The sequence below is a fragment of the Phalacrocorax aristotelis genome, chromosome 23 (assembly GCF_949628215.1).
Source record: "Phalacrocorax aristotelis chromosome 23, bGulAri2.1, whole genome shotgun sequence".
Classification (NCBI taxonomy): Eukaryota; Metazoa; Chordata; class Aves; order Suliformes; family Phalacrocoracidae; genus Phalacrocorax; species Phalacrocorax aristotelis.
Genome location: NC_134298.1, coordinates 7400423 through 7424854, shown reverse-complemented (window position 1 = coordinate 7424854; position 24432 = coordinate 7400423). Strand labels below are relative to the sequence as shown.

At 66.0% G+C, this 24432-nt stretch overlaps 2 protein-coding genes across 7 annotated transcripts; both read left to right on the top strand.

Annotated features, from left to right (window-relative positions):
- The first annotated feature begins 281 nt into the window (after positions 1–281).
- Positions 282–18422, top strand: LOC142067724 (signal transducer and activator of transcription 5B). Of its 6 annotated transcripts, none has more exons than XM_075116652.1 (19): positions 282–421; positions 12726–12863; positions 13010–13166; positions 13250–13339; positions 13544–13718; positions 13793–13923; positions 14004–14155; positions 14238–14393; positions 14498–14677; positions 14834–14921; positions 14999–15121; positions 15274–15366; positions 15508–15714; positions 16168–16262; positions 16334–16464; positions 17137–17292; positions 17515–17566; positions 17934–18038; positions 18109–18422. In XM_075116652.1, the coding sequence occupies exons 2-19, from the start codon at positions 12736–12738 to the stop codon at positions 18233–18235; spliced, it is 2346 nt and encodes a 781-aa protein (XP_074972753.1). In that variant the 5' UTR covers positions 282–421; positions 12726–12735; the 3' UTR covers positions 18236–18422. The 6 variants fall into 6 exon arrangements, with proteins under 6 accessions (XP_074972753.1, XP_074972748.1, XP_074972749.1 ...); XM_075116647.1 differs by having other exon boundaries at positions 17137–17307; XM_075116648.1 differs by lacking the exon at positions 282–421 and adding an exon at positions 3704–3792 and having other exon boundaries at positions 17137–17307.
- Positions 18423–19551: 1129 nt separating this feature from the next.
- On the top strand, positions 19552–23285 carry GHDC (GH3 domain containing). Its single transcript, XM_075116818.1, has 8 exons — positions 19552–19880; positions 19966–20096; positions 20190–20766; positions 21039–21222; positions 21318–21389; positions 21523–21656; positions 21798–21886; positions 22192–23285. The coding sequence occupies exons 1-8, from the start codon at positions 19646–19648 to the stop codon at positions 22390–22392; spliced, it is 1623 nt and encodes a 540-aa protein (XP_074972919.1). The 5' UTR covers positions 19552–19645; the 3' UTR covers positions 22393–23285.
- Positions 23286–24432: the final 1147 nt, after the last annotated feature.

The window sequence follows — 24432 nt, the reverse complement described above, 5'->3', positions numbered from 1 at the left end:
GGTACCCGGTGCCAAACTCCGGTGCTGGTTTGTGCCACGCCGTAGGTGCTGAAGCCTGCAGCTGCTTCGGGCTCTGCCCGCGCCTGGTGCCGGTGCCCAGTGGCTAGTGCCGGTGGCTGGTGCCGTTGCCCGGTGCTGATGCCGGTGGCTGGTGCCGTTGCCAGTGCCCGGTGCCAGTGCCCGGTGCCCGGTAGCTGTTGCCGGTGCCCCGTGCCGGTGCCGGTGGCGCGGCGGGGGCGGGCGGGGGGCGGTGCCGCGGGGGGGCGGTGCCGCGCGGGCCGGGCCGGGCGGCGGCGGCGGCGGCGGCGGCGGGGGACGGCGCAGGCGGCGGCGGCGGCGGCCGGAGGGGGCAGAGCGGCGGCGGAGCCGAGCGCCGAGAGCCGCCGGAGCAGCGGAGCCGCAGCCGCCGCCGCGGCCGCAGGTAGGGGCGGGCGCGGGGCCGCCATCGCCGCCGGGGCCGGGCCGGGCCGGGCCGGGCCGGGGCCGCTTTCGCTTTCCGGGGCCGCGGCCGGGCGGGGGGCGGCGGGGCAGGGGGTACCTGCGGCGGAGACTGCGGGGCCGGGGGGCTCGGGGCGCGCCTCCCCTCCGCGCCCGCCGCCCGTCGGTGAATGTTGTGGGTGTTTCGTAACGTGCGGCGGGGCCGGGCGCGGGGCGCGGCGGTGGCGCCGGCCGGGCCCGCGGCCTCGGTGCGGGCGGGGGGGCCGCGCAGGTGCGGGAGGGCCAGGCAGGGCCGCGGGCGGCGAGCGGGGCCGCCCCCGGGGCGGGCGGGCGGACTTTGCGCGGGTTCGGGGCGGGCGGCGGGGCCGTCCCGGTGGCCCGGCGCATCCCGGGACGGGGGCGCTCGTCGCCCGGCGGAGCGGGACCGGTTCCCGCCGCCGCCCCGGGCCGGGCCCTGCCTGAGCGGCGGCCGCGGGGCAAGCGCCGAAAGCGGCGCCTTGCCTCGCTGTACGGGGCGGGGGGGGGCGGCCCCGAGCCCCAGCCCCGGGGCGGGCGGGGGGGCCGGGCAGGCGGGGGTCCCGCTGCGGGCAGCACACTGCATCGGGGCAGCACGGCGGGAGCGGGGTCCCGCTCACCGGTGGTGGGACACACGGCACCTCGCTACTGGGCAGAGTCGAAGGCAGACGGGGAACGTTGCCCCATGCGAGGCGAGAGCGGTGACACCCCGGGGGCCTGCAGCGCCCGGTGGCCTTTTACCCAGCTCGTGCGCCGGCCGGGGCGCGTGGCCGGGTGACTGCGAGCCCAGCGGAGCGACGGCCACCTGTCCGGCGGGATACGGGAGCTGTCAGGGCTCTGCGCCCAGCCAGCCGGCCGCTGGGCTCGCACCAGGCCAAGCTCCCAGCAGCTCCTCGCCGTGACGTCAAGTGACTCCGGGTCTCCAGTGCTGACAGCGGAGCTGGGGCCGTTGGCATTCGGGAACTCGCTGTGAGGCTCGGCAGGAGTTCGCGCACCCTGCCGCGTGCGGGGGACCCCCGTGGCAGAGGACGAGGCCAGGCAGTGACAAGAAGCGATTTGTTTGCAGCGGTTGGGGTGCGTTGCCAAGGGGTGCAGGGCATGGTGCTGCTGTGGCGGGACTGCAGTGCAAGGCTGCGGGGCTCACCCATGGCAAGGATGTGGCACACAAAGTCACCGCAGCATGGGTCGCCTTGTTGCAGCAGGACGCTCCTGGCCCCGGGCTGGCTCACCCCACGGGGTGCCTGTTGCCAGACCTGTGTCCCCAGCAGCACTCGTGGCCGCAGCTGGAGCTGTGTGAGCCCTGGCGGCCGCAGAGGCAGTTGGCGTGGGCAGTGCGGGGTGGTCTAGAGAGTGTCCACCACCACAAGCACCAGGGAGACAGCCCTGCACTGCGGGAGCTTTATCCACCCCTCATCCCTGTGCCCTGACTTCAGGGGGAGGCTCTGCGCCTGTTGCGGGGAGTGCAGCCCTGCACTGGCACGGGAGGGCTGGCTGCTGTTGCTGTGTGCTCTTAGTGGCAACTTTGAGCTGAGGTTTGCTATTATGCTTCGATGTGTTTGTACCGGTGCAGCGATCCAGCACTAGAGGAGGGTTTGCTTGAGGCCCGGCACTGAGGATGGCTCTGCCCTGTCCACATGGCTCCGGTGATGGGGAGGTGTTGGGGGTGTCGGGGTCACCTGCCTGCAGGCTGCTGCAGCAAGCCTTGAGTGCTCCCGAAGCGTTGGGATTGCAGCCCGACCTGATGTGGCTCCCAGGTCCTCGCAGTGCTGGGTATGAGGATGGAGACTCTCTCCCTGCGTTTTATAAACGTCCCTGGAGAGTGGGGCTTGTCCCCAGGGAAACGCCGCGTGTGCAGCCACGTGGAGGAGGAGCTCCAGTGCAGGTTGCGAGGTGCCAACAGCCTGTACCTGGGGACACGGGAGAGCCGGGCTGGGAACGGGGCATGACGGGTGGCTGTCACCCACTCTGTGTTTCATGTCACTTTGACAGTGTCCTCCCTCGGGGAGGGTGTTTGCCCCCAGCAGTTGTCACTAGAGCCACCTCGCCGGCTTTGGTGTGCCTGCCTTGTCCCAAGCCTGATGCTTCAGGGTAGGGCTGGTGCTGGGGATGGGGAGCTGCAGCTGGGGATGCTCGGGGCAGGGTTGCATGGAGCCTCTGGAGGGACCTTCCCGTCTTGCTGCAGGGGAAGTGCTGACTCCAAAGTGGCTGTGAAGTGTCCGCCGTGGGGTTTCCCAGCTCTTTCTCGAGTGATAGCAAAACCCAGATGCTCTGCTTGCGAAAAATCCCTGCTCCTTGTACTCCTCCACAGCGTGGGTGGTGGGGCGACAAGTGGTGACTGTGCTGTGCTGAGTACAGTAAAGCAGCCCGTCAGCTGGGAAATGACTTTCTGGTTTGCAAGGAATTACTGTAAGCAGGGCTGCACTCGACAGGCTTCACGGCAGCCCCGGGGAGCTTGCAGGAGCCTGGGCACGGCAGGATGGCACAGGGGTTGAGCAGGACCTACCTCCCATCAGCATCAGCATCCCCTGGGGGCTGCAGCGGCTGCCGGCTTACCACCGCGTGGCTGTGGGTGCTGCCCTCGGAGCAGCCTCCACGTTACGGGGCCGAACGCACCGCGGTGGTGCCTGACGCGGGGGAGCCAGCACGGCGCTGCGTGTGCTGGGGGAAGGAGGCAGGGGCTCGCCGGTCCCCGCCTTGCCGGGACCGGTCAGGGCTTGGCTCCACGGCCACGCAGGCAGCTCCAGCCTGGGAGGCTGTGCCAGCTGCTGGCTCTGGGGCTCCAGCATGCTCCGGGAGAAGCAGCCTCGACAGCTGTAATGTTTCTGTGGCATGCCTTTCCTTTCATGGGGTGTCTATTTTGCAACCCCCAAGTGTTTTGATCCCAGGAGGAAGGGGGCGGGGGTGTTTACCCTGGCACCGCGTGGCCGGTGCAAGATCCAAGCAGTGCTGGGCATGCCTGAATTTTACATGCAGCAACAGTTCTAGCAACATCTGCTGGCTGATAAAAGGTAGGCTGCTGTGAACGGCTTCTCCCGCTGCGTTGGGAAATGTCAGGGGGGAGGCACACATGCGAACACGGCTTCCTGGCCGATAGGGCTGAGCTGACTTGCTGATAAAGCAGAATCCACTCATCTAGCTGCACCAGAGGGGCCGGGAGCGCTGGCTGCTTGCAGGCGGGTGCACTCCGTGCCCTGTGGTTCCCCTAGTGCCAACTCCTGCTTTCCGCCAAGCTGGGGAGTGACGTGCTGCTGGGCAGCTTCTCACCAGGCTCGGGTGGCTGCAGTGGTATAGCCGAACTGTGACATGGTCACAACTCGCTCCCTGTTCAAACAGTCACTGGTGAGTTTTGCAATCTTCATTTTCGCTGCAACTTTGTGTCTTCCTGTTATTGTGAGATGTAAATGCTGGTTTATAGCACAGCTCTGCGAGGAGGGAATTGGGGAAAAGGCTGGTGCTGGGGCAGAGCTCAAACGGCCGGCGCGGCATCGGCACGGGCCCGGCTGCCGAGTGGCTGAGTGCTGGGTACGCGCTCTGTCTGGCTTTTCATCCCTCTCGCTCGGTGGCTGTCTGCAAAGCTTTTAGAGGAGAAAGAGGCAGTTCTCGCTGGCTATCCGAGCCCCTCGCACCAGCTAAAACAGCTGTAAAATGATCTCTGTCCTATTTGGTGGTGTTAACATGCGGCCCTGGTGCTTTTGCACTGCAGCTCTGGGTGGCACAGCTGCCCTGGCCCAGCACGCTCCGTTTATAACCCCGTTAGTTATCTGAGCCTTTTGGAAATGCTTAGGTGGGCAGGTTGTGGTGCGGCCCGGGGGCTGGGGCTCTGCCCTGGCATGATCGGTGGCTGCTGCTCCTGGGGCTGTGGAGTGTGTCCCAGGGAAACCCAGCTCTCCCACCCGGACGTGTTTGTGTGCACTGGGGATGAACACTGGGTTTAACCCTGGCCAGGTTTGACTGTGAGGTTTACCTATTCTGAATGAGATTTTTGTTGCAGAAACCATTGGTGTTTTGAGTTTTTATTCCCATTCCAACTAGTCCTCCCTCCTGGCAACATCCCCAGGTGTCTGCGTGCCCCCTCTTCTGAAGACAAGGCTTTACCCTCCCTCCCTTCTGTGCTGACCCGGTGTGAGAGCATCTCCCTGCGCGGAGCTGCTGTGGGTGCTGGGGCATGAACCCCGTCACCTGGCGGCTGCGAATGGCCCGGAGGGGCAGAGCGGGGTGGGGGCTGCTCGGGAGGGGACCTGGCTGTCCTGCACCTTGACTCCTTTTAGTGCCTGACAGCACAGGGCTTGGGCCCTGCCTGCCTGCGGCGGCGGGAGGCTGTGATGCCTGGGAGCAGTTTTCCTGTTGACCAGGCACGTCACTGTGCTGCCAGCTCTCTCCGGTGGGAGCCCGGCACTATGCCACAGGGTGCTGCCCGAGCCTGCCCTCGGGCAGGGATCGGGTGCTGCTGGGCTGGGATGTCTGCGAGGGCTGGAGAGCGTTTTCCCAGGCACCATGCAGGCTCCATGCCAGCCGCTGTTGGCGGTGGTCGCAGAGCAGCGCCCAGCGTCCCCCCGTTGCCTGAGCATCCTCAGGTGCAGCTGGGTGCTTGCAGCCCGCATTTTGGTGTTTGCTCCTGAGGACAAGGGTGTGAGGGTTTGCCTGCCCAACTGCAGCTGCGCACTGGGTCCTGCACGTACCCTGTGCTGTCTCACAGCATGGTCAGTGCCTCTTCCCAGACACGGTGGTGGGGCAGGGCAGTGGGTGCCCTCGCGTGCTGGCATCCCTCTGCCTGTCCCTGCTCACCCGCTGTCCCTGACCTGCCCTGGCCCCGCCGGTGCCTGTGCCATGGCCTGCAGGCTGGGCTGGTCCTGCTGGAAAGCTGTGCCAGCAGTGTGGGAGGCTCCTGTGCTGTCTCCCCTGTCCCGTGGAGAGCGTGAGAGCAGCGTTGGCTACATCTATCCCCCCCGATGGATGCGGCCAGAGCGGTGCAGCAGGTGCCTGCGCTGCCCCCAGCCCGCCTGGGTCCTGCTCTACAAATCCAGCCTGGCCGGCAACTGGATTAGTGTGATTGTGCACGCTCGCTGGAGCGTGGCAGATAAAATGAAATTATGTCTCCAGACCCCAATCGGGACTAATTCAATGCTGAAATGGGCTTAATCCTCAGGGCCTTCTGACCAGCCCATCTCTCCTGGGCTGGTGCTGGTCTGAGGAGGGATTAGCAGTGAGCCTGGGGCTGTGCTGGAGGCAGCCTAGGGGCCGAGGGCTGGCACGGGGCCCATGAGACCCTGGGGTGCCTGCAGGGTCCACGGGAGGTGGCTGCTCTGCTTGGCTGGTTTGTTGCAAGGGGCAACACAGGGATGAACCAGTTGGCAGGTGTGGGGGCTTCTGCCTGGTCCCAGATCTGCCTGGCCCATTCCTATGCCTGAAACAGCTGCTCTATCCTTGGCGGGGTCACTGGGGTCCCGTCACCTCCCTGCCCGTCCCCAGGGCCACATCTGGGGTGATGCCTCATCCCTCCTGGGTTGGAGAATGGGGACTGTCCCGGCTGGGCTGGAGCAGATGTGAGGGCGGCGTGCGAGTCCCTGGGGGCTGCACCTCCTCGGGCATTACAGGGGCATTACAGGGGGTTGGGGTGGGTAGCAATTATTGTGGAGGAAAAATAACCTCAAGTGCCCTGGCACGTGGTAGCTGTGCGTCCCCTCCTAGGTGAGGGCCGGTACGGAGCTGGGATGCTATGGTGGGCAGTGGCTCCACACCTGCCCTGGGGATCCCCCCACTGAGCCCAGGGGAAGCCCTGGGACCCCCAGCTGGCAGCTCCCTGCCATACCAGCCCCACAGGCAGTTAATTTGGCTGCTTGGCCCCATGGAGCCAGGAGTAATTAAAGCTCTACCCAGGCCTAATTCTGTCTGTGGGTTTATTGGGGGTAGCACTGGTGCTGGTGGGGGTTGGGCTCGCCACAGTGGGTGTCCTGCAGGATCCTTGCTGGACTCATGCCTCTGATGGCTGGGTGGGCACTCGGCTCTGCCAGTGTGGCTGCTTGGTGTGTCCTGCCCGCCAGCACCTGGCGGCTGCTCCGGCACTGGCTGCCTGCATCTGTCTGGGTGGGCAGGCTGCCTGCCCCACGCTGCCATGCTCTGCTCAGCTCCCAGCCCCCCCGCCCAGAGCTCAGACAGGCCCCCGTTGTTCCTGAGCAGCCTCAGCCTTCAGCCCAGCCCGCGCGGGGTCTGGCACAGCCAGTTCATTGTGCCGGGGCCAGGCGGGTGGTCCTGGGCGCCCAGTGCCCTGAGCAGCACCAGGCTCACCTGGACGGGGCTGGGCCGGGGAGGCTGGGGCTGGCCCTCCTGCATGGGCTGTGGCGAGCTTGCCTGCGGGGGTGGCAGCATAGCCATGACCCCCCGACTCTGCCATGTGGACCCAAGTCCTGCCACTGCTGGTCATGCTCTGTGCTCAGCATTTGAAGAAATCCCGCTGGTGCCGGGGCAGTGCTTGTATCTCACCATGGCTGCAGCAGGGTGACTCTGGGTGCACCAGGGTAGTCTTCTTTCTAGGTCCCAGCCCCTGGATTTGAGGGATTTTGCTGGGATTTCATTGGGTATTTTGGTGGTTTTGGTTTGACGCAGGTTTCTTGGTCTCTGTGGTTGGAAGGGAAAATCTGAAGAGGGGAGAAAAACAGTTCCCGAGGGCGGCAAGTGCCAGCGGGCAGGTGCAGCCCCAGGCCCGTGGCGTAAGCCGAGCTGCAGACAGCCCCCAGGTCTGAGCCCCCCCGAACTTGTGCGGCAGCACCGGTCCCCGACTGGGGCGTGTGGGGCTGGTTTCTCCCCGGGTAGTGTCAGGCTGTGCGTGGGTTTTCCTTGCTCCTGTGACAGTGCGACTTCTCTATTTTTGGCTCCCAAAGCTGCCGGGAAGCCTGTCTGGTCCTGGCACTGCCAGTCTGGGGTCTGCCTGCTGGTTACAGGGCCCGTCACCTCTGCCCACAGGGGGGCACGTTGCATGTCCAGAGCCAGCCATGCCTCTTCCGTGCACCCCGTGGCTCCTGGCCTCGCTCACCCAGCCCCAGCAGTTTCCAGCGTGGGCTGGGGGCTCTGGCGGGCTGGGGCACTCAGCTGCTGCCGCGCTTCTGCAGGAGACAAACAAAACCCATCAAAGCATTGAGCTTCTAGAAGGAGCTTGCCTCCCGCGCCAGGCGGGTGCTGCCGCCTCCTAGATGAAAGCTGGAAACCACAGGCAGGCGTGAAATGGGCGAACTGCCCCGTTCCCAGCGCTGCAGCCCTCTATGCCAGTTCCACTGCGCCCTGGCACCCGCCAGCCCCAGCCAGCAGCTCCGAGAGGGTCCAGGGGGTCCAGGGGCTGCTCACCTGCACCCCAGTGTTCCTGGTGCAGGCTGTGCCCTGGTGCTGTGTGCCGGGGGGATATGAGCGGAGCTGGGGGGTGCAGGCGAGTGTCCTGTCTCCCCCCATGCTGAGCTCCTGCATTGGTCCCTGGGGTCCCATTGCCAGCTGCTGGCTGCCCGGGGGGGCTCAGGGCCACTCAGCCCCACCGACCCACTGCGGCCAGAGGCTGTGCCCGGCTCCAGCACCGGGGAGGAGCGTGGGGTGGAGCGGGTGCCGGCCCCGCGCCCTCGGCCGGCACCACGCACGCAGCAGTGGCAGAGGGAGCTGCCGGCAGCCCGGGGCTGGCTGCCCTGCGCAGGCAGCTGACATTTTGGAAGGAAATAGCTGCTCTCCGCTCCTTCCTGTAGCACACAGCCTGCGAAACGGCCGCCCCGGGAGCCTGGCTGTGCCGGCAGCGCCTGCCTGGAGCCGCGGCTGGGCTGCCCCGGGGCCGGGACACTGGAGTGGTACGTGGGGCAGAGCAGTGTCCGACCCGAGGTGAGTGCGGCTGCGGGACGGGGCACGCCGTGCCGAGCCGGGGCTGTGGTTCCTGTGCCCTGGAGGAGCGGGGAACTGCGCCAAGCGCTGGGCTCTGCTGGACCTGTCATGCCTGTGCATGGGGGAGCCCCCAGCTGCGACACTCCTGGAGCTGCGGGGCCCCTCGGGTGGGTGCAGACCCCTCTGTGCATCCCAGCTGTGGGGCAGGACACGGTGCACAGTGGTGCTTGCTGCCTGCAGCAGGCAGGCCCATGTATGAGGGTGAGGGGGGCCAATCTGGGGGAGCCCTCAGCAGGGGTCCAGCTGAGTGGGGGCCATCGGGCTGCCTGGGGGCTCCAGTGGGTCCCCTGGGGCGAGCCGGTATGGGCAGGGGGGCGAGCCATTGTGGGGAGGGGATGGGTGTCTGTACCTGGGAAACCAGAGCCTTTCTGTGGGCCGAGCAGCAGCCGGCGCCACCATTCCTGGGGCCTGGCTGGGGGCCGGATCCTGACCTGGAGGGAGCCTGCTTTGGGCTGCCTGGGGGACAGAGGACCCCCTCCCACCGGGGCTGCCAGGGGGTCAGAAGCAGCGCTGGCTGGGGCAGGACCAGAGCCCCCCAGCAGCACCAGCTGCAAGGCGTGCAGGGTCCAGCCCTGTGGCTGCAAGCGAGGCCGGCTCTGACCTGGAAGCGATCGCGGGCTCCCGGAGGTGCCGAGAAACCACGTGTCCGTGTGTTTACTGCGGCGGGAGGAGGCAGCCGCAGTGGGCGCAGGGCTGCTGTCTGCCAGAGCCCAGTGTCGGGAGGAAGCACTGTGCCCCTGCCCAGGGGAGGACGCCACTCCGGAGACCCCCGGGCCAGGAGAGCACCGGGCAAAGGGCAGTGCGGGAGCCGTGGCGGCGAAGGGGCTGTGCGGGTCAGGTGTGCGGGAGTGGGAAGGTTATGGCCAAAGCCCTTTGGCGTGGTCCCCCCAGGGCATCGCCTGGCCACTGCCCAGCCCTGCAGGGCACGGGACTGGGCAAGTGCACGTGCAGTCGGGCTGTGGCGGCACCAGGGCAGGGGTGTCCTGCCTGCGGGGAGGTCCCCAGGGTGGCTGTGCGCCGCAAGCATCCTGCGGCTGCATGCAGTGAGCAGCCTGTGAGCGTCCGTGGCGATGCGTGTGCCAGCCCCTGGGCGGGTGCTGCCCATGTTTGGGCTTTGCCATGCCCGTGGCACATGGGAAAGCGCTGCCGCCGGCCTCGCCCCATGAGGCATTTCCCTCCTTTTGTCTGCCCGCGGATGTGCTCTGGCTCACTCTGCTTTCCTGCGGCTTGTGATCTGGCACTGGCGCCAGCCCGCTGCCACAGCCAGGAGGTGCCACCGCTCCTGCCCTTAGGGCCGTCACTGCGGCTGAGGCCCATCCCCAGTACGGTCCCATCATGTCTCCTGGCCGACCCCAACCCCAGCAGTGCTGCCAGCCTCCCCTGCCCGTCTTTTCTGCCGCTGGCCCTCTGAGAGCCCCTTTTGGGTGGGTTTTGCCCATTTTGCAGCCTTTTTGGCGGTGCCTCCCCATCAGCAGCAGGGAGCAGGGCTGTTGGATGCAGAAGCAATGACTGCTGGTGTCTCCCCTGCCTCTGTGACTCCCCTGCCCACGTTGTCCCCGCAGGTTTGGGGTCCTTCTCCGTGACACTTGTCATACCTCTGGGAAGCTGCCCCGTATGTCATTTCGTAGGCAATAAGTCACCGGTGGGCGCGTTGCTGTGGCTTGTTGAGTTGCTGCTGGTTAACCGAGCTGCAGTAATGGGAGGGTTATAGCTTGCTGCCAGCAAGTAAATGCAAAGTAGCTTAAACCACGGCAATTATCTGTGTCTTGCAGTTGTTTGAGTGTGTCTGTGGCCAGTGGCTGCAGCGCAGCTGACCCGTGACACGGTGCGATGCTGCAGCAGCACTGTCCATCCCTGCCGGGGTGCGGGAGCTGCCCAGGTGCTGGGGATGGCAGGCTGGGGATGGCGCCAGGGCGGGTAAATGCCGGTGGGCTGGGGCAGGCCCTGGCCGCCCAACCCTGGAGAGGTTTCCTGAGCCAGGTAGCTGCAGGGCCAGGGCGATGCACTGGTGGGGGGAGCACAAGGAGGAAGCCAGTGCCTGGGCATGGGGATGAAACAGTCCCAAGGCTCCAAGGAGGTACCTGGGGCAGCCGGTGGTGCTGCCAAGGAGTGTGGTGCTGGGCATGGACCAAGCCAGGGCACTGGCTGCCAGCAGCTGGCTGGGCGCAGGAGTGCAGGGCTGCCGGCAAAGGCCAGTGGCTCTGGTGGCACAGTGGGACCATGCTGCCATGCCTTTTGCCAAAGCAGAGCTGTTGCCCCAGCTGTGCTGGGCCTTGTGGCCAGAAAGCCTCGTTTGCTTGTGGCAGGCAGCGCTGGTGACTTGTGCCGGGGCGCCCTGTGGCTCTCGGGGAGGTTTGGTTTGTCAGTCTGCGGGTGAGCCATGGGAGACAAAAATAAGGCGCTGTTGCATTGGTGATGCCCACGGAGGTTGTGTCCAAGCCTGGCATGAGTGGTTTTTTGGGGTGTGCTTATCCGCTGGCGTGGTGCGGCCCCAGCGACAGCCTTGCCTTCAGTCGGGGCACGTGCCAGGTGAACACGCTGTCGTCAGCTGCTGCACAGTCCCCTTGTAAAGGCTGATGTGATGCTGGCTCGCCTGCTGCCAGGTGCCCCAGCAGTGATGCTTGTGCTCCTGCTCCCAGGCCGGCACTGGCCAAGCACGGTGTCTGCTGGCTCACCACAGCAGCAGCCTGAGACTCGTTGCTTAACAACACGCTGGAGTGGAATAGGAAGTGTTTTGTCACCACGAGATGGGAAGAGATCACCATTTTCTCAATAGGCAGAGCAGCGTTCGTTTGCTCTGTGTCCGTGCGACGTCCCCGCTTCTCTGGGAACTTCAGACGTTTGTGGTGTGGTGGCACCATCACGGCTGCGGCTGCTCTCCTCAGCCCTGCCGGGGCAGCAGTTCTCACCGATGCCCCTTATCAAGCGTCCGCATTTCTAACTGCCAGTGCACATCCTGCTGTCGGCCATCCTGCCTTCCCTTCCCCTCCTCGCCTGCATTTTTATGCATCCCCAGGCCCCTCCTTGCCAGCAGGATTTCCAACTTGGTGATTTCTGTGAATGTGGTAATGTTCCTCCCTTTTTATAGGGAAAATTTCATTTTTAGCCAAGTCTCAGTTATTGTTCCTCTTCCTGTGCAGGGGGCGGGTGCACAGGGCTCAGGGGCTCCGGCCGTGGCTGCTCCACTTGGGCTTGCTGCCACCATTGCCCCCTGATGTGCTGTCCCCGTGTGCACCCCTGCCTGTGGGATGGCACCGGCTGCTTTTGGAGCCCTTTGGGCCACTGGGTATTTCTGAGGCTGAACAAAGCTCTCTGGGGAGGGAGGGAGGTGCAGTTCCCACCAGCGTGGCCCCCAGCTCCCTCTCCTTGTCACCAGCCAGTGCAGTAACTGGATCCTGTTGCGGCCACCCGGCCTTGGGACGCAGCCCGAGGCTTTGCGCCCCTGCCTGGCACGTCCACACCATACTAAATCCCAGGTGGTTTGAGTGTAAATGCTACTTATTGCTGTATCCTTGGCTCGGAGGGGCCACAAGCCCCCCAGCCTCCCTCATGGCTCACCGTCACGTCACCCTCAAAGACTCAACCGCCAGGTTGTTTTTTCCAGGCCCCACCAAGCCGTAGATACAACTGCAGCAGGGACGCTCTGCTTTTTACAGGTGCCGTCCTTTCTCCCTGCCTGACGTGCTGTCCTCTGTGAGCCGGGGTGCCAGAGCCACGTGGCGGGTGGGACCTGTTAGCGCTGCTGCGCAGAGCCAGAGCTGCCCCAAACCTTGCTTTGGGAACCTCTGAGCTCCAGCTGGCGTCTCCTCCGCGGCGCTGGCGCACGGGGCACGCGGTGGCTGCGGGACCGGGGACCCACCGGCGGCTGCGGTGCTGCATGGGCCTTCAGGGCCAGGGATGCTCCTGCCTGTCCGCCTGCTGGTGCTGCCAGAGCGTGGGCAGGAGCTGGGGCGGGTGCAGGGGGGGCCTCTGCTCTGCATCACTCTGGATTTCTCACCAGCCCTCCCCCCAGCCCTGTTTCCTCATTTGCGTGGCCAGTGATGGCTGCGATCCTGCAGCACACAAGGGGAAATAATTACCATGTGGAGAGGCAGCACAGAGGCACGTTCAGGGCCCCGGACTGCCCCAGGGCACTTCCTAGAAAAGAGGGGGTGACTCAGAGCCAGGATCCCCTGCCCCTGCTTGCCCCTTCCTTCAGTAGCTGGAGTCAGCTCCAGAGATCCCAGAGGCTCCTGCAAAGGGCTTTGGGAACCCAGAGGAACCTGCAAATGGCTTGCGGGGGTGGCCGGCGCTGGACCCCCACCCATGGCGCAGCACCCGGCCCTGCTGCGGTGACCTGACAAGCCCGTCTCCCCCGGCAGGTGGTGAGCCATGGCGGTGTGGATCCAGGCGCAGCAGCTCCAGGGCGAAGCCCTGCGGCAGATGCAGGCGCTCTACGGGCAGCACTTTCCCATTGAGGTGCGGCACTACCTGTCGCAGTGGATCGAGAGCCAGGCATGGTAGGTCAGCAGGGTCCCCGTCCCCATGGGGGATGCTGGTCTTGGCAGCACCTGCCCTGGGGTGCCGGTGGGTGCCCCCGTCTGCCGGGGACCCCCCACGCAGGGCAGGGTTGCCCTGACGCCACCGCTCTGCTCCGTGCGTGCAGGGACTCCATCGACCTCGACAACCCCCAGGAGAACGTGAAGGCGACGCAGCTGCTGGAGGGGCTGATCCAGGAGCTGCAGAAGAAGGCGGACCACCAAGTGGGCGAAGATGGCTTCCTGCTGAAGATCAAGCTGGGGCACTATGCCACGCAGCTGCAGGCAAGTGGGGGGCCACAGGCGGAGGCTGTGGGGCTGGGGGTGTCCCTGCCCCGTGCCTGGCTCAGGTCGTGCTCTCCCTGCAGAACACGTACGACCGGTGCCCCATGGAGCTGGTACGCTGCATTCGGCACATCCTCTACCACGAGCAGCGGCTGGTGCGGGAGGCGAACAATGTGAGCGGGGACCATGGGGTGTCTGCGTCGCGGGGGGCAAGGGAGCAAGCGCTGCAGGATGGGGGGATGCTCGGGGTCTCTAGCACAGGGGTCGTGGGAGCAGCCCTGAGGCAGGGGGTGCTCTGGGTCTGCGCTGCCCCTAGCACGCAGGGGGATGGGGAGGGTTCCCCTTGCCACACTGAGCGCTCCCCGTGCCCTGTGCAGAGCCCCTCACCGGCCGGCTCCCTGGTGGATGCCATGTCCCAGAAGCACCTGCAGATCAACCAGACCTTTGAGGAGCTGCGGCTCATCACGCAGGACTCAGAGAATGAGCTCAAGAAGCTGCAGCAGACACAGGAGTACTTCATCATCCAGTACCAGGAGAACATGCGTCTCCAAGGTAGGCGGGGGGCCGGAGGGCGACAGTCCGGGGTGCTGGCGGTGCCGGCCCTAATGCCATGCCCTGTCCCCCAGCCCAGTTCTCCCAGCTGTCCCAGCTGGGCCCTCAGGAGCGCCTGTCACGGGAGACAACGCTGCAGCAGAAGAAGGCGTCGCTGGAGGCCTGGCTGCACCGGGAGGCTCAGACACTACAGCAGTACCGCGTGGTGAGTGCTGCCGCCCCAGCCCCGTGCCAGCTGTGCTGCCGTCCTGCAGCAGGACCCCATAACGCTGTCCTGCCTCGCAGGACCTGGCCGAGAAGCACCAGAAGACGCTGCAGCTGCTGCGCAAGCAGCAAACTACCATCCTGGATGATGAGCTGATCCAGTGGAAGCGTCGGCAGCAGCTGGCAGGGAACGGGGGCCCCCCCGAGGGCACCCTGGATGTACTGCAGACCTGGTGGGTGCTGGTGCCGGCCATGCCCGATGGGGTGGGAGGGGGTGCCGAGCCCCGGCGTGGTGCTAAGCCCCGTCCCTCCCAGGTGTGAGAAGCTGGCGGAGATCATCTGGCAGAACCGGCAGCAGATCCGCCGGGCTGAGCACTTGTGCCAGCAGCTGCCGATCCCGGGCCCGGTGGAGGAGATGCTGTCGGAGCTGAACAGCACCATCACTGACATAATCTCTGCCCTGGTGACCAGGTAGAGGTGGGGGGATGGCTCTGCTAAGGCACCCAGCAGGGTTGGGGGGCCAGGTTGGGGTTGCTCTGCCTGCCTGCCCCTGATCCCCATGTTCCCCCCCACAGCACCTTCATCATCGAGAAGCAGCCCCCCCAGGTGCTGAAGACACAGACCAAGTTCGCAGCCACCGTGCGGCTCCTGGTGGGGGGGAAGCTGAACGTGCACATGAACCCCCCCCAGGTGAAGGCCACCATCATCAGCGAGCAGCAAGCCAAGGCCCTGCTGAAGAACGAGAGCACCCGCAAGTAATGCCTGGGAGACTGGGGGTGTGCTGTGGGGGGAGGACAGGGCTGCTGTGCGGGGCTGGGGCTGCCGAGGCAGCAAGGAGCAGGACCTGGAGCTGGGGGCGTGGGGGCTCCCTGCCCTGCCCGTCCCCCTGACCCTGCACCTCCCCACGGCAGTGAGAGCAGCGGGGAGATCCTCAACAACTGCTGCGTGATGGAGTATCACCAGGCCACAGGGACGCTCAGTGCCCACTTTCGCAACATGGTGAGTGCTGCTGGCTCACCCCTCGTGTCCCCGTCTGCGTTGCATCCCCCCTGTGCTCATCCCTGGTGTCCCTGCAGTCCCTGAAGAGGATCAAGCGCTCGGACCGCCGCGGGGCTGAGTCGGTGACAGAGGAGAAGTTCACCATCCTCTTCGAGTCGCAGTTCAGTGTTGGTGGCAACGAGCTGGTCTTCCAGGTGAAGGTAAAGCCACCAGCCATGTCCCCTCTGCAGGGCTCGGGTGAGCCGTGGGCACCATGCTCACGGGTGTGGGGCTGGGCTGAGAACGTGGGGTGCCCATGGGCAATGCTCCCGTAGTTCCCCACAGCCCATCCTGGTCTCCTTCCTCCTGGCAGACGCTGTCCCTGCCCGTGGTAGTGATTGTGCACGGGAGCCAGGACAACAACGCCACGGCCACTGTGCTCTGGGACAATGCTTTCGCCGAGCCTGTGAGTGTCAGCGCCGTGGTGGGGCAGGACAGGCCCTGCCCACCCCGGGGGGCTGCGGGAGTTGGGCTTGGTCTCCCAGCAGGGACGTGCCAAGAGGTGGCAGGCAGAGCTCGGTGCTGACCCTGCTCTGTGCCCCCCCAGGGCCGCGTGCCCTTCGCCGTGCCAGACAAGGTGCAGTGGCCGCAGCTCTGCGAGGCACTCAACATGAAGTTCAAGGCGGAGGTGCAGAGCAGCCGTGGGCTGACTAAGGAGAACTTGGTGTTCCTGGCACAGAAGCTCTTCAACAGCACCAGCTCCCATTTGGAGGACTACAGCAGCACCACAGTGTCCTGGTCCCAGTTCAACCGGGTGAGCGGGCTAGGCTCTGTGCCGGGATCTGTGCCAGGAGAGCCACGGAGCCCTGGGGTCCCGCTATGCTCTGGGTCAGGGGCTTTGCCATGCCTGTGGTACCAGTGCTCGTGCTGGGGGGCTGGATGGGGCATGTCCCTCCCAAGGAGCCGTTCCTTGCTGGAGTGGTGCAAAAATGAGACAGCTGTTGGCTGCAGCAGGGTGGGTGGTGTTGCCTTCCTTGCTTGGAGGGATGCGGGGTGCTGTAGGGCCCGCGTCCTCGGGGAGGCATTGCTGGCGCTCCCCCAGGGCTGTGCCGCTTGGCCAGGCTGACCTGCGCCTGCTTTGGCCATGCTGGAGGCCGTCCGGCAGTCCAGGTTCCCGAGTCTCCGCTGCTGCACCGAACTCCTGTGCTATTTAACAGCAGCTATAAGGCTGGAGGTGGGAGTGCTGATTTTCTGGGGATTTCAACAGGAAAACCTGCCCGGGAGGAATTACACCTTCTGGCAGTGGTTTGATGGGGTCATGGAGGTGCTGAAGAAGCATCTGAAGCCACACTGGAACGACGGGTAAGAGCCGCCCTGCCCCGTGCTGCTCGGCTCCCTGCCTGCCCGGCCCTGACTCCCCCCGCTCTGCCTAGGGCCATCCTGGGCTTCGTCAACAAGCAGCAGGCGCACGACCTGCTCATCAACAAGCCTGATGGAACCTTCCTGCTGCGGTTCAGCGACTCAGAGATCGGTGGCATCACCATTGCGTGGAAGTTTGACTCCTGTGAGTGTGTGCCAGGAGATGGCAGACCCCGACCGTGCTGTCCCTGGTCCCCGCTTGTGACTCGGATGTCTCATGCCCGTGTGGCTGGTGCTGCTCCTCCAGCACCTCCTGTCTCGGCTGGGCACCGTCACCGCCACAGCGGGACACGTGGGAGCCTGCGGTAGCACCTTGGCTGGCCCGCAGGCTGCAGCACTGCTGCGCTTGCTGCAGCCGGGGCTGCATCCAGCCCAAGCGCTGGTGGTGGGGAGGAAGGACTGGGCTAAACCATCTGACCCAACCATGAGGACTTACTCATGGCTGTATAAAAAGAAGCAACTCCGTGGTGCTTCCTGGTGCAAGGGGTTTGCAAGGGATGCGTGACCCTGTGCAGCAAGTCTGCTCGTTACTGTTCTTCGTGAGCATCCTTGGAGGCTGAGGAGCACCACGGAGCCTCCGTGGCTAGTGGGGACTTGCCCCCTGCATGCCCGGATGAGGGCAGACTTACCTCCAGTTCACTGTGCCTCCTGGCTGATCCCCTTTTCTGGCGACAGGCGTTTTGCCCTTAAATGTTGCTGGGGGGAGGGATGCAGCATGGGAAATGCCGTCTGATGTTTGATGTGTTCTCGCAGCCTGCAGCTAGAGCAGGGCCAGGAGCTGCTTGGCATCATTGTGGTCCTCATTCTTGTCTTCCAGCTGAGAGGATGTTCTGGAACCTGATGCCTTTCACCACCAGGGACTTCTCCATCCGCTCCCTGGCCGACCGCCTTGGAGACCTCAGTTACCTCATCTACGTGTTTCCTGACCGGCCCAAGGATGAGGTCTTCTCCAAGTACTACACACCGGTTCTCTGTGAGTCCACGCCAGGTAGCGCTGCCCCTTCATCCCACAAGCGTCCCTCTCCTTCGTGCATCGACCAGGGTGGCACTGGGGGTCACAACATCCCTCCACCCTGGGGCTGCATCCAGCCCGGCGGGGGCTCTGCAGCTGGCCGCACATGAGCCCCCAGCCCCGCCGCAGGCTCGCGGCATGCGCCAGCAGCCTGGGGCCTTAGTGCTGCCTTCTTTCCTCTAGCTAAAGCCGTGGATGGATATGTGAAGCCACAGATCAAGCAAGTGGTGCCAGAGTAAGTCTGACCCTGAACGCAGACCCTGGGCAGTCCCACGGCTGCTCCTGGGCTCTGGCATCACCAGCAGCTGTGTCAGTGCTGAGCTAGTGCTGGGGGCTGAGGAGCACGGGCCTGTGGCCGAGGCAGGGTTCTGCGTTTCCTGGGAAGGTGGATGCCCCCCGCCCTTGCTGTGCTGCCTCTCAGGGGGCTGGGGACCCCGCAGGTTGTCTCTGTTTGTGGGTGTGGGGTTTGGGTCCCCTGCTGGCACCCTGCCAGCCTCAGGAGATGCTGGTTGGAGGTGGTGGGAATTCACGGAGCACAGCTTCACCCTGGGCAAGCCTATCCCATCATGTGCCAGTACTCACAAGCCCCCCCGTCCCCACAGGTTTGTCAGTGCATCAGGTGATTCTGCCCCTGGAGGGGCCACCTACATGGACCAGGCTCCCTCGCCCGCCGTCTGCTCCCAGCCCCATTACATGTATGCCCAGAAGTAGGTATCGCGTCCCTCGTCCCCGTCCTGCCACGGCCAGTCCCCCCCCCTCACCCCCTGCCTCCTGCAGCCCTGACGCCGTGCTGGACCCCGAGGGCGACTTCGACCTGGATGATACGATGGATGTGGCAAGGCACGTGGAGGAGCTCCTGCGGCGCCCCATGGACAGTCAGTGGATCCCCCATGCCCAGTCGTGATGGGCGGGCGCTTGGCCCCCTGCCCCTGGCCCCAGCGCTGTGGGGACTGTGCTGTGTTCGTGTCTCTGTGCCGGGGGGGCGGCGGGTGGGCCCTGCCCCGGAGATTTGCTCTGTGCTGCCCCGAAACGCAGGCTGGCGTCCGGCTCTTTGGTGTTTATGCCCTTGTATAAACAGCAGCGGATTTGTCGCATGGTTTTCCTGTATGTTCCTTTTAAGAGGCCCGGCTTCGGCTTTCCGCTTCTGCAAGCACGGGCCCCGGAGCTGCCCTGCTCCCCGCCAAGGCACTGCTTGGGGTGGGGGCCGGGTGTCCGGCCTTGGGTTTGCTTTTGCAGTTGTCACTAAGAACGTACATGTCGCCTTCTTGTTCTACCCTGTGGCTCTGTTCCCAGGGGCTGTGTGGGCGCACGGGACTCTGGCACAGGGTGGAGGAGGGGGTCGGCTGGGCCTCCCCTTTGCCTGTGCTGGTGCTCTGCTCTGTGGCAGTGGGGTCCCCTCCTGGACCTTGTCTGCTACTCTGGCCCCCCGGGGATGCGGGAGCCCCCCAGGAGCTGAAGCTCCTGGCCTCAGCATCCCCTGCCGGAGCCGATGTAGCATGAGGGGGGCAGGGCACGAGGGCACCCAGTGAGGGTGGGTGGGCAGTGCAGGTGGTTTGGGGGGGGGTGGAGCCCTCTGCCCCCCACCCCCCACCTCTCACCTCACCCTGGCTGAGAAGCTCTGGGGTCCTGGCCATGTTATTTTTTCTACCACAGAGTAAATAAAGCACGGAATATTTTTATAACACAAAAGCTCTGGGTTTCACGTGTATCTTGGGGAGGAGGCAGGTCCCTGCCCAGGGGGGATGGCGGGGGCTGTGGGGAGCATGGGTGATCCTGTGCTCCCCGAAATCTGGGTGATGCACGGCAGGCGTGTGATGCCCCAGGAGCAGGAGTGGAGGTGCCAAGGCCTCTACCTGCAGCCCCCCTGACAGCCGGCACAGGTAGGGCAGGTCCTGGGGGCAGGCGTGCGGGGGATGGCCCTGGTGCCGAGGGCGTATACCGGGGGACCGGCGTCTGGGGACGTTTTCCTGGGGGAAAAACAAAGCAAAACAAATGGCACTATATTTTTTAAAAGGAGCCTTCTCTTGCCGAGGCGTGAAGAACAGGGCGGGGGGGGGTAGTTGCTCTTGGGTTTTAATTGCGAATTATCTGCTGGGCGCGGAGAGGGGAGGATACGACGGGCCGTGTCGGCTTTTTTGTATAAAGGAGAAAATGAAAATAAGAATAAAGGTGGAGCTGGAGAGGGAGGGGGGCGGCGCCGGTCGCGGTCGTTGTTCGTCATTTCTGCCGGAGGCGGAATAGCCGGGGGGGGCCGGGGAGACGAGGCGGGTCCCGGGCCGGGGTCCCTGCTCGGGGGCGGCGGTCGCGCCCCGGGATGCTGCCCGCCGTGGCCGTGGCCGTGGCCGTGGCCGTGGCCTTGGCGGTGACCGTGGCCATGGCCGTGACCGTGGCGCTCCCCGCCGCCCCCGCGCTGCGGCACCGCCTGGCCCGTTCCGCGCTGCGCCGCGCCGCGGGCCGGTACCGGCGGCGGCTGGAGCTGCTGGGCAGCGAGGTGCGGCTCAGCCAGGAGCGGCGGCTGCGGCGGCTGCTGCCCGCCGGCACGGCCCGCGGTGAGAGCGGGGCGGCGGCGGGCGGGCGGGGGGGAGGGCTCCCGGGGGTCGCCCCCCCTCCTCACCCCGCACCTTTTTTCGGCAGGCTCGGAGGCTTTCCGGGAGCGGTACCCCCTGGGGCAGAGCTGCCCTGACGGGGCGCCGGGGGAACGGGTCCCCCCGCTGCGCCCCTGGGCGCTGCTCCGCAGCTGCTGGGGCACCGACCCCCCTCTGCAGGTACAGGGGTGACGGGGCAGGGAGGGGAGCGCCGGCACCCCACGCGGGGAGGGCCCCGCTCTGCCCCCCTGACCCCCGTCTCTCCCCACACAGGGGTCCCTGCTCTACCTGGACACCCTCCACGCCGCCTTCCCGCAGGCGCTGGCCCCCCGGGGCACGGCCCTGCTCTCCTGGGCGCCCGGCCGCCCCCGTGCCCCGGCGGGCTGGTCCCTGCCCACCCTGTACTGCACCCCGGCCGAGGCGGGCACCCTGCCCTCGCGGGCCGCCGCTCTGCGGGTGCAGCTGCTCTTCGCCCTGCGGGAGCGCACCCTGCGTGTGCTGGAGGCTGGGCTGGCCACCGAGCTGCACGATGCGCTGGCGGCCCTGCGCGTCGGCTGGCCCAGGCTGGCCCAGGACCTGGCGCTGGGCAGGCTGAGTCCCCAGGCTGGGCTGCCTGAGGGTGCACGGGGCCAGCTGCAGGCGCTGCTGGCCCCCGACGCCGCCCGGGCGGCTGAGCTGCGGGCCGAGTGTGCCCGCGGCTTCGAGGGCATCGTGCAGCGCCTGTGGCCGCAGCTGGAGGTGGTGGTGGTGGGGACGGCGCATGGTGCAGAGTGGCTCTACTGCGACGCCCTTCGCCAGGCTGAATGCAAGGGGCTGCGGTTCTACTGCCCCTTCTACCGGGCGGCAGGAGGTGAGTGTCCCCCACGCGGGGCTGTCCCCATGGCCTGCCATGGGGGTGTGGGGGGAGCCGCTGCTGTACGGCAGCACCAACCTCAGTGCCCCCTCAGACATGGGTGCATCTCTGTGACACATCCCTCCCTGGAGAGACCTGCCTGTTCTCTGAAAACAGCTCTGTCCTAGCACCAGCCAAGAAGTTCCCCCTTGTAGGGGGGTGAGGTTGTGCAGGCAGGGATGGTGGTGGGTCTGGGGGACTCATGCTGACACGTGCTGCCCTCTGCCCAGCCCTGCTTGGTGTGAACCTGTGGCCAGAGGAGCCAGCGCCCCGATTCCTGCTGTGCCCTGACTGGGCTTTCTGCGAGTTCCTGCCCTGCCCAGCTGAGGAGGAGCCACAGACAGTGCTGCTGGGCGAGCTCTGGGAGGGACGCGAGTATGGGCTGGTCCTGACAGCCCGGCCAGGAGAGTACAGGTGCCTTCTCCCTGCTGCGGTGGTCTAGGGGGGCTGTCTACCCCAGCCCCACATGCCCGGCACCAGCCCCACTCATGCTCTCCCTGCCCACACAGGTGCCGTGCCGGGGAGGTGCTGAGGGTGGCCGGCTTCCACAGGCAGTGTCCTGTGGTGGAGCCTGTGCGCAGGTGAGCTCACCCCAGTTCCTGCCCTTCACCTCAGGGGGCTTGCGTGGGGTGCCCTGTGCCGGGCATGATCACGATAGGACGTGCCAGTGGCACTCCTGGCACGGGGCACCCACCCCGGCCCCCCGCACCACAGGGAGAGCCAGGTGCTGAGCGTGCGGGGCGAGAGCATCCCCGAGGAGCGGTTCTGCCGGAGCCTGTGCCGAGCGGTGGGCATGTGGCCAGGCGCTCGCCTGATTGACTACATCTGTGTGGAGAGCGCCTTGCTGGGTGAGTCCCTCCGAGAGCTGCCTGAGACCCCCTGAAAGTGCAGCTGTGCCGGCCCTCCTGCACCCTGCTCAGCCCCAGGGTGCCTGTGCCTGCAGGGTGGGGGCTGCAGGCAGCTTTAACGTGCTCACGGTGCTGCCGCAGGTGCCTCATCGGGGGCCTGCGCCCCCCACTACGAGGTTTTCATGGAGCTGCGGGGCCTGCGGGACCTGTCAGAGGGGCAGCGCTACAAGGTGAGGGGGAGAGGGTCTCTGCCCCGGGGCAGGGGTCCGCGGGCTGGCCTGTCCCACTGCCTGCACGCTGCCCGCGGGTGGGCGAGGCCCAGGGTGGCCGCAGCCACGCGGTGGCAGTGCTGGCCCGGCAGCCTCTGCCCCCCGGGATGCTGCGCTTTTGGGGTGGCTGGGGGGCACGGGCACAGTCTGGCCCTGCCCAGGGGGCTGCGGCTGCCGGCAGGCCCCGGGCGCTGCGGGGGGTGACGGTGGCTCCACTGGGGAAGCCAGTGTCAGAGCAGTGCGGGCAGCCTGCTCTCTCTCTGCAGCTGGACCAGTGTCTCCAGGAGGATTTTCCCATCTATAAGTCCTTCTGCTTCAAGGGCAGCATCGGGCCCCTGCGCCTGCACCTGGTGGGGGCCGGGGCCTTTGCCCAGCTTCGGGAGGCGCTGGGATCCCCCCTCCCCATGCCCAGGGTCCTGCGGGAGGAGCGGCTGCTGCAGCTTATCCAGAGCACCGTCATCTCCTAGGGTAGCCCGGGGGTCCCGCAGCCCTCCTGGCCCTGGGGTTCACTTGGTGTGCATCCTCCAGGGAGGGAGTTGGGCCAAGTTCCTGGTGGGGGGCACAGGGGTGAGGGTGCCCAGCCTGGGGGGTTTGAGTGTAGAGGATGGAGCCAGCAAGCTCAACTGTGCCCCTGCTCCACGGTGGCTGGAGGCGCCAGGCACTGGTGGGCGCTCCAGTCGCTGCTGCTGCAGGGATGGAGCAGGACCTGCAGTGTACCCCAGACCTGGGCCCGGCCCCGGGCAGTCGCCAGCAGATCTGGCCCTTTGCAGGGCTCTTCTGGGCGCAGGGTGGGACCACGGGTGCTTGTGAGCATCATGGGGCAGCCAGGTCCTGCCACCAGCAGCCATGGCTCACCCTGCTCTGCTCAGTGCCTTGGCAGTGCCTGTAGGCAGCCACAGCAGAGCGGGTACCTGTGCCTTTTCGGAGGGACACCTCAGCCATCACAGCCTGTGGCTGGTGCCGGGGGGGGATGACAGCAGAAACCTCCCCAGGAGCCAGGAGGAGCAATGGAGCCTCGGGCCCGGGCAGGAGCTCAGCTCATCCCTGCACTGAGCTCCAGGGCCCTGTGGCATTCTGTTCGCAGGCAGGGGCACCGCAGGCAGGGACACCGCAGGCAGGGCATGGGGTGGTGGGTGGCAGCAGGCGCCAGCTGCTGCGGAGCAGCCCCTCTGTTGGGCTCCCATGCACGTCTGCTGGTTTAGGACACAATAAGCTCCAGCGAGAGCTGCTTTTAATGCTTAAAAAACCAGAAGCAAAATAAAGGAGGATTATCTCTCAAAAATAAATAAAGGGCAGCGCCCTGGGATTGATTTTTTATACTCTTATTTTTAATCCTCATTAAAGACATTTCTAGATGACAGCCTCGACTCTGCTCTGGTGGTATAGAAGTTGCTGCTGTTGTTCCCTCGGGGGTCTTGGGGAAGGGGCAGCCATGAATATTTAACCAATTCAGCGTCTGGCCGGGGCTCTGGGAGCGTCAGGCTGTTTGCACCTTTGAGGCACAGATGTACCGGGCGGGAGGACTGATCCTTTCCCCTCCTGCTTGTGTAAGGTTTATTTTAAGGGCTGGTGAGCCACGGGGCTGGGGGAACCCGCTGTGCAGGCAGCTGCTGCCGGGGTGGGGGCAAGCCAGGCCGCTGGCAGAGGACATGGTCCGCACAAAGCATCCCCCCACCGGTGCAGCCAAATCCTCCGTCGGGGATGGAAGCTGGGCTAAGGCCCCTTCCTGCCATCCCTGCCGGGAAAAAAGCCTGGGGCAAAATTCTTGGTGCAAGTAGGGAAGAAGTGGTGCCTGCAGCGGTGGGGGGGATGCCCGAGGTGGGGTGAGTCGGGAGCCTGGATTGCTGCCGGCGCCGTGGGGATGCTGGGTCAGCCGGCATCAGGGGTGCCTGGCACCGGCAGGGTACGGGCTGGGGTTTAGTGGGGAGTGGGGCGGTGGTGGCTGGATAAAGGCCGGGGTGGTGAACCCAGGTTCCGGGGGGTACGTGGGGAGGCTCCGGGCAGCCTTGCACTGGCAGAGACCTGCACAACTGGATCCAGCGCAGAGACTCCAGTGAGGCTGCTGGTACCGCTGCCTGTGCTACGCACGCCCCCCGCCCCACCATCCCCCCGGGCCCCGGCAGGCTCCTGCACCCGAGGCAAGCACAGCCCCGCCGGAGGCCCCGCAGGGACCCGGCCCCACAGCAAAAGCCTCGACCCCCTGCGCGGGAGAGCTGTGCTGGCCCAGGGCTTCGCCCGGTGACTCGGGCGCCGGCTCTGGTTGCCCCGCCCGGGTCCTGACCCCGCTGGAGGCTGCAGGGTGCAGGGTGCAAGGTCGGTTTGGGTGCCGGGCTGTGGGTTGTGGGTGCCAGGCTGCAGGGTGCAGGCTTGTTTTGGGTGCCAGGCTGCAGGGTGCCAGGCTGCAGGGCGTGGGCCGGGTTTGGGTGCCAGGCTGCAGGCTCGTTTCGGGTACCAGGCTGCAGGGCGTGGACTGGGTGGGGGTGCCCGGCTGCAGGGTGCGGGCTTGG

Bases quoted from the DNA above. Each gene is read 5' to 3' on its own strand.
- LOC142067724 (XM_075116647.1), top strand. From the start codon at position 12,736: ATGGCGGTGTGGATCCAGGCGCAGCAGCTCCAGGGCGAAGCCCTGCGG. The intron at 13,167-13,249 runs GCAAGTGGGGGG...CTCTCCCTGCAG, and splicing joins ACTATGCCACGCAGCTGCAG to AACACGTACGACCGGTGCCC. The intron at 16,465-17,136 runs GTGAGTGTGTGC...CTTGTCTTCCAG, and splicing joins TGCGTGGAAGTTTGACTCCT to CTGAGAGGATGTTCTGGAAC.
- GHDC (XM_075116818.1), top strand. From the start codon at position 19,646: ATGCTGCCCGCCGTGGCCGTGGCCGTGGCCGTGGCCGTGGCCTTGGCG. The intron at 20,767-21,038 runs GTGAGTGTCCCC...CCCTCTGCCCAG, and splicing joins CTTCTACCGGGCGGCAGGAG to CCCTGCTTGGTGTGAACCTG. The intron at 21,657-21,797 runs GTGAGTCCCTCC...GTGCTGCCGCAG, and splicing joins TGTGGAGAGCGCCTTGCTGG to GTGCCTCATCGGGGGCCTGC.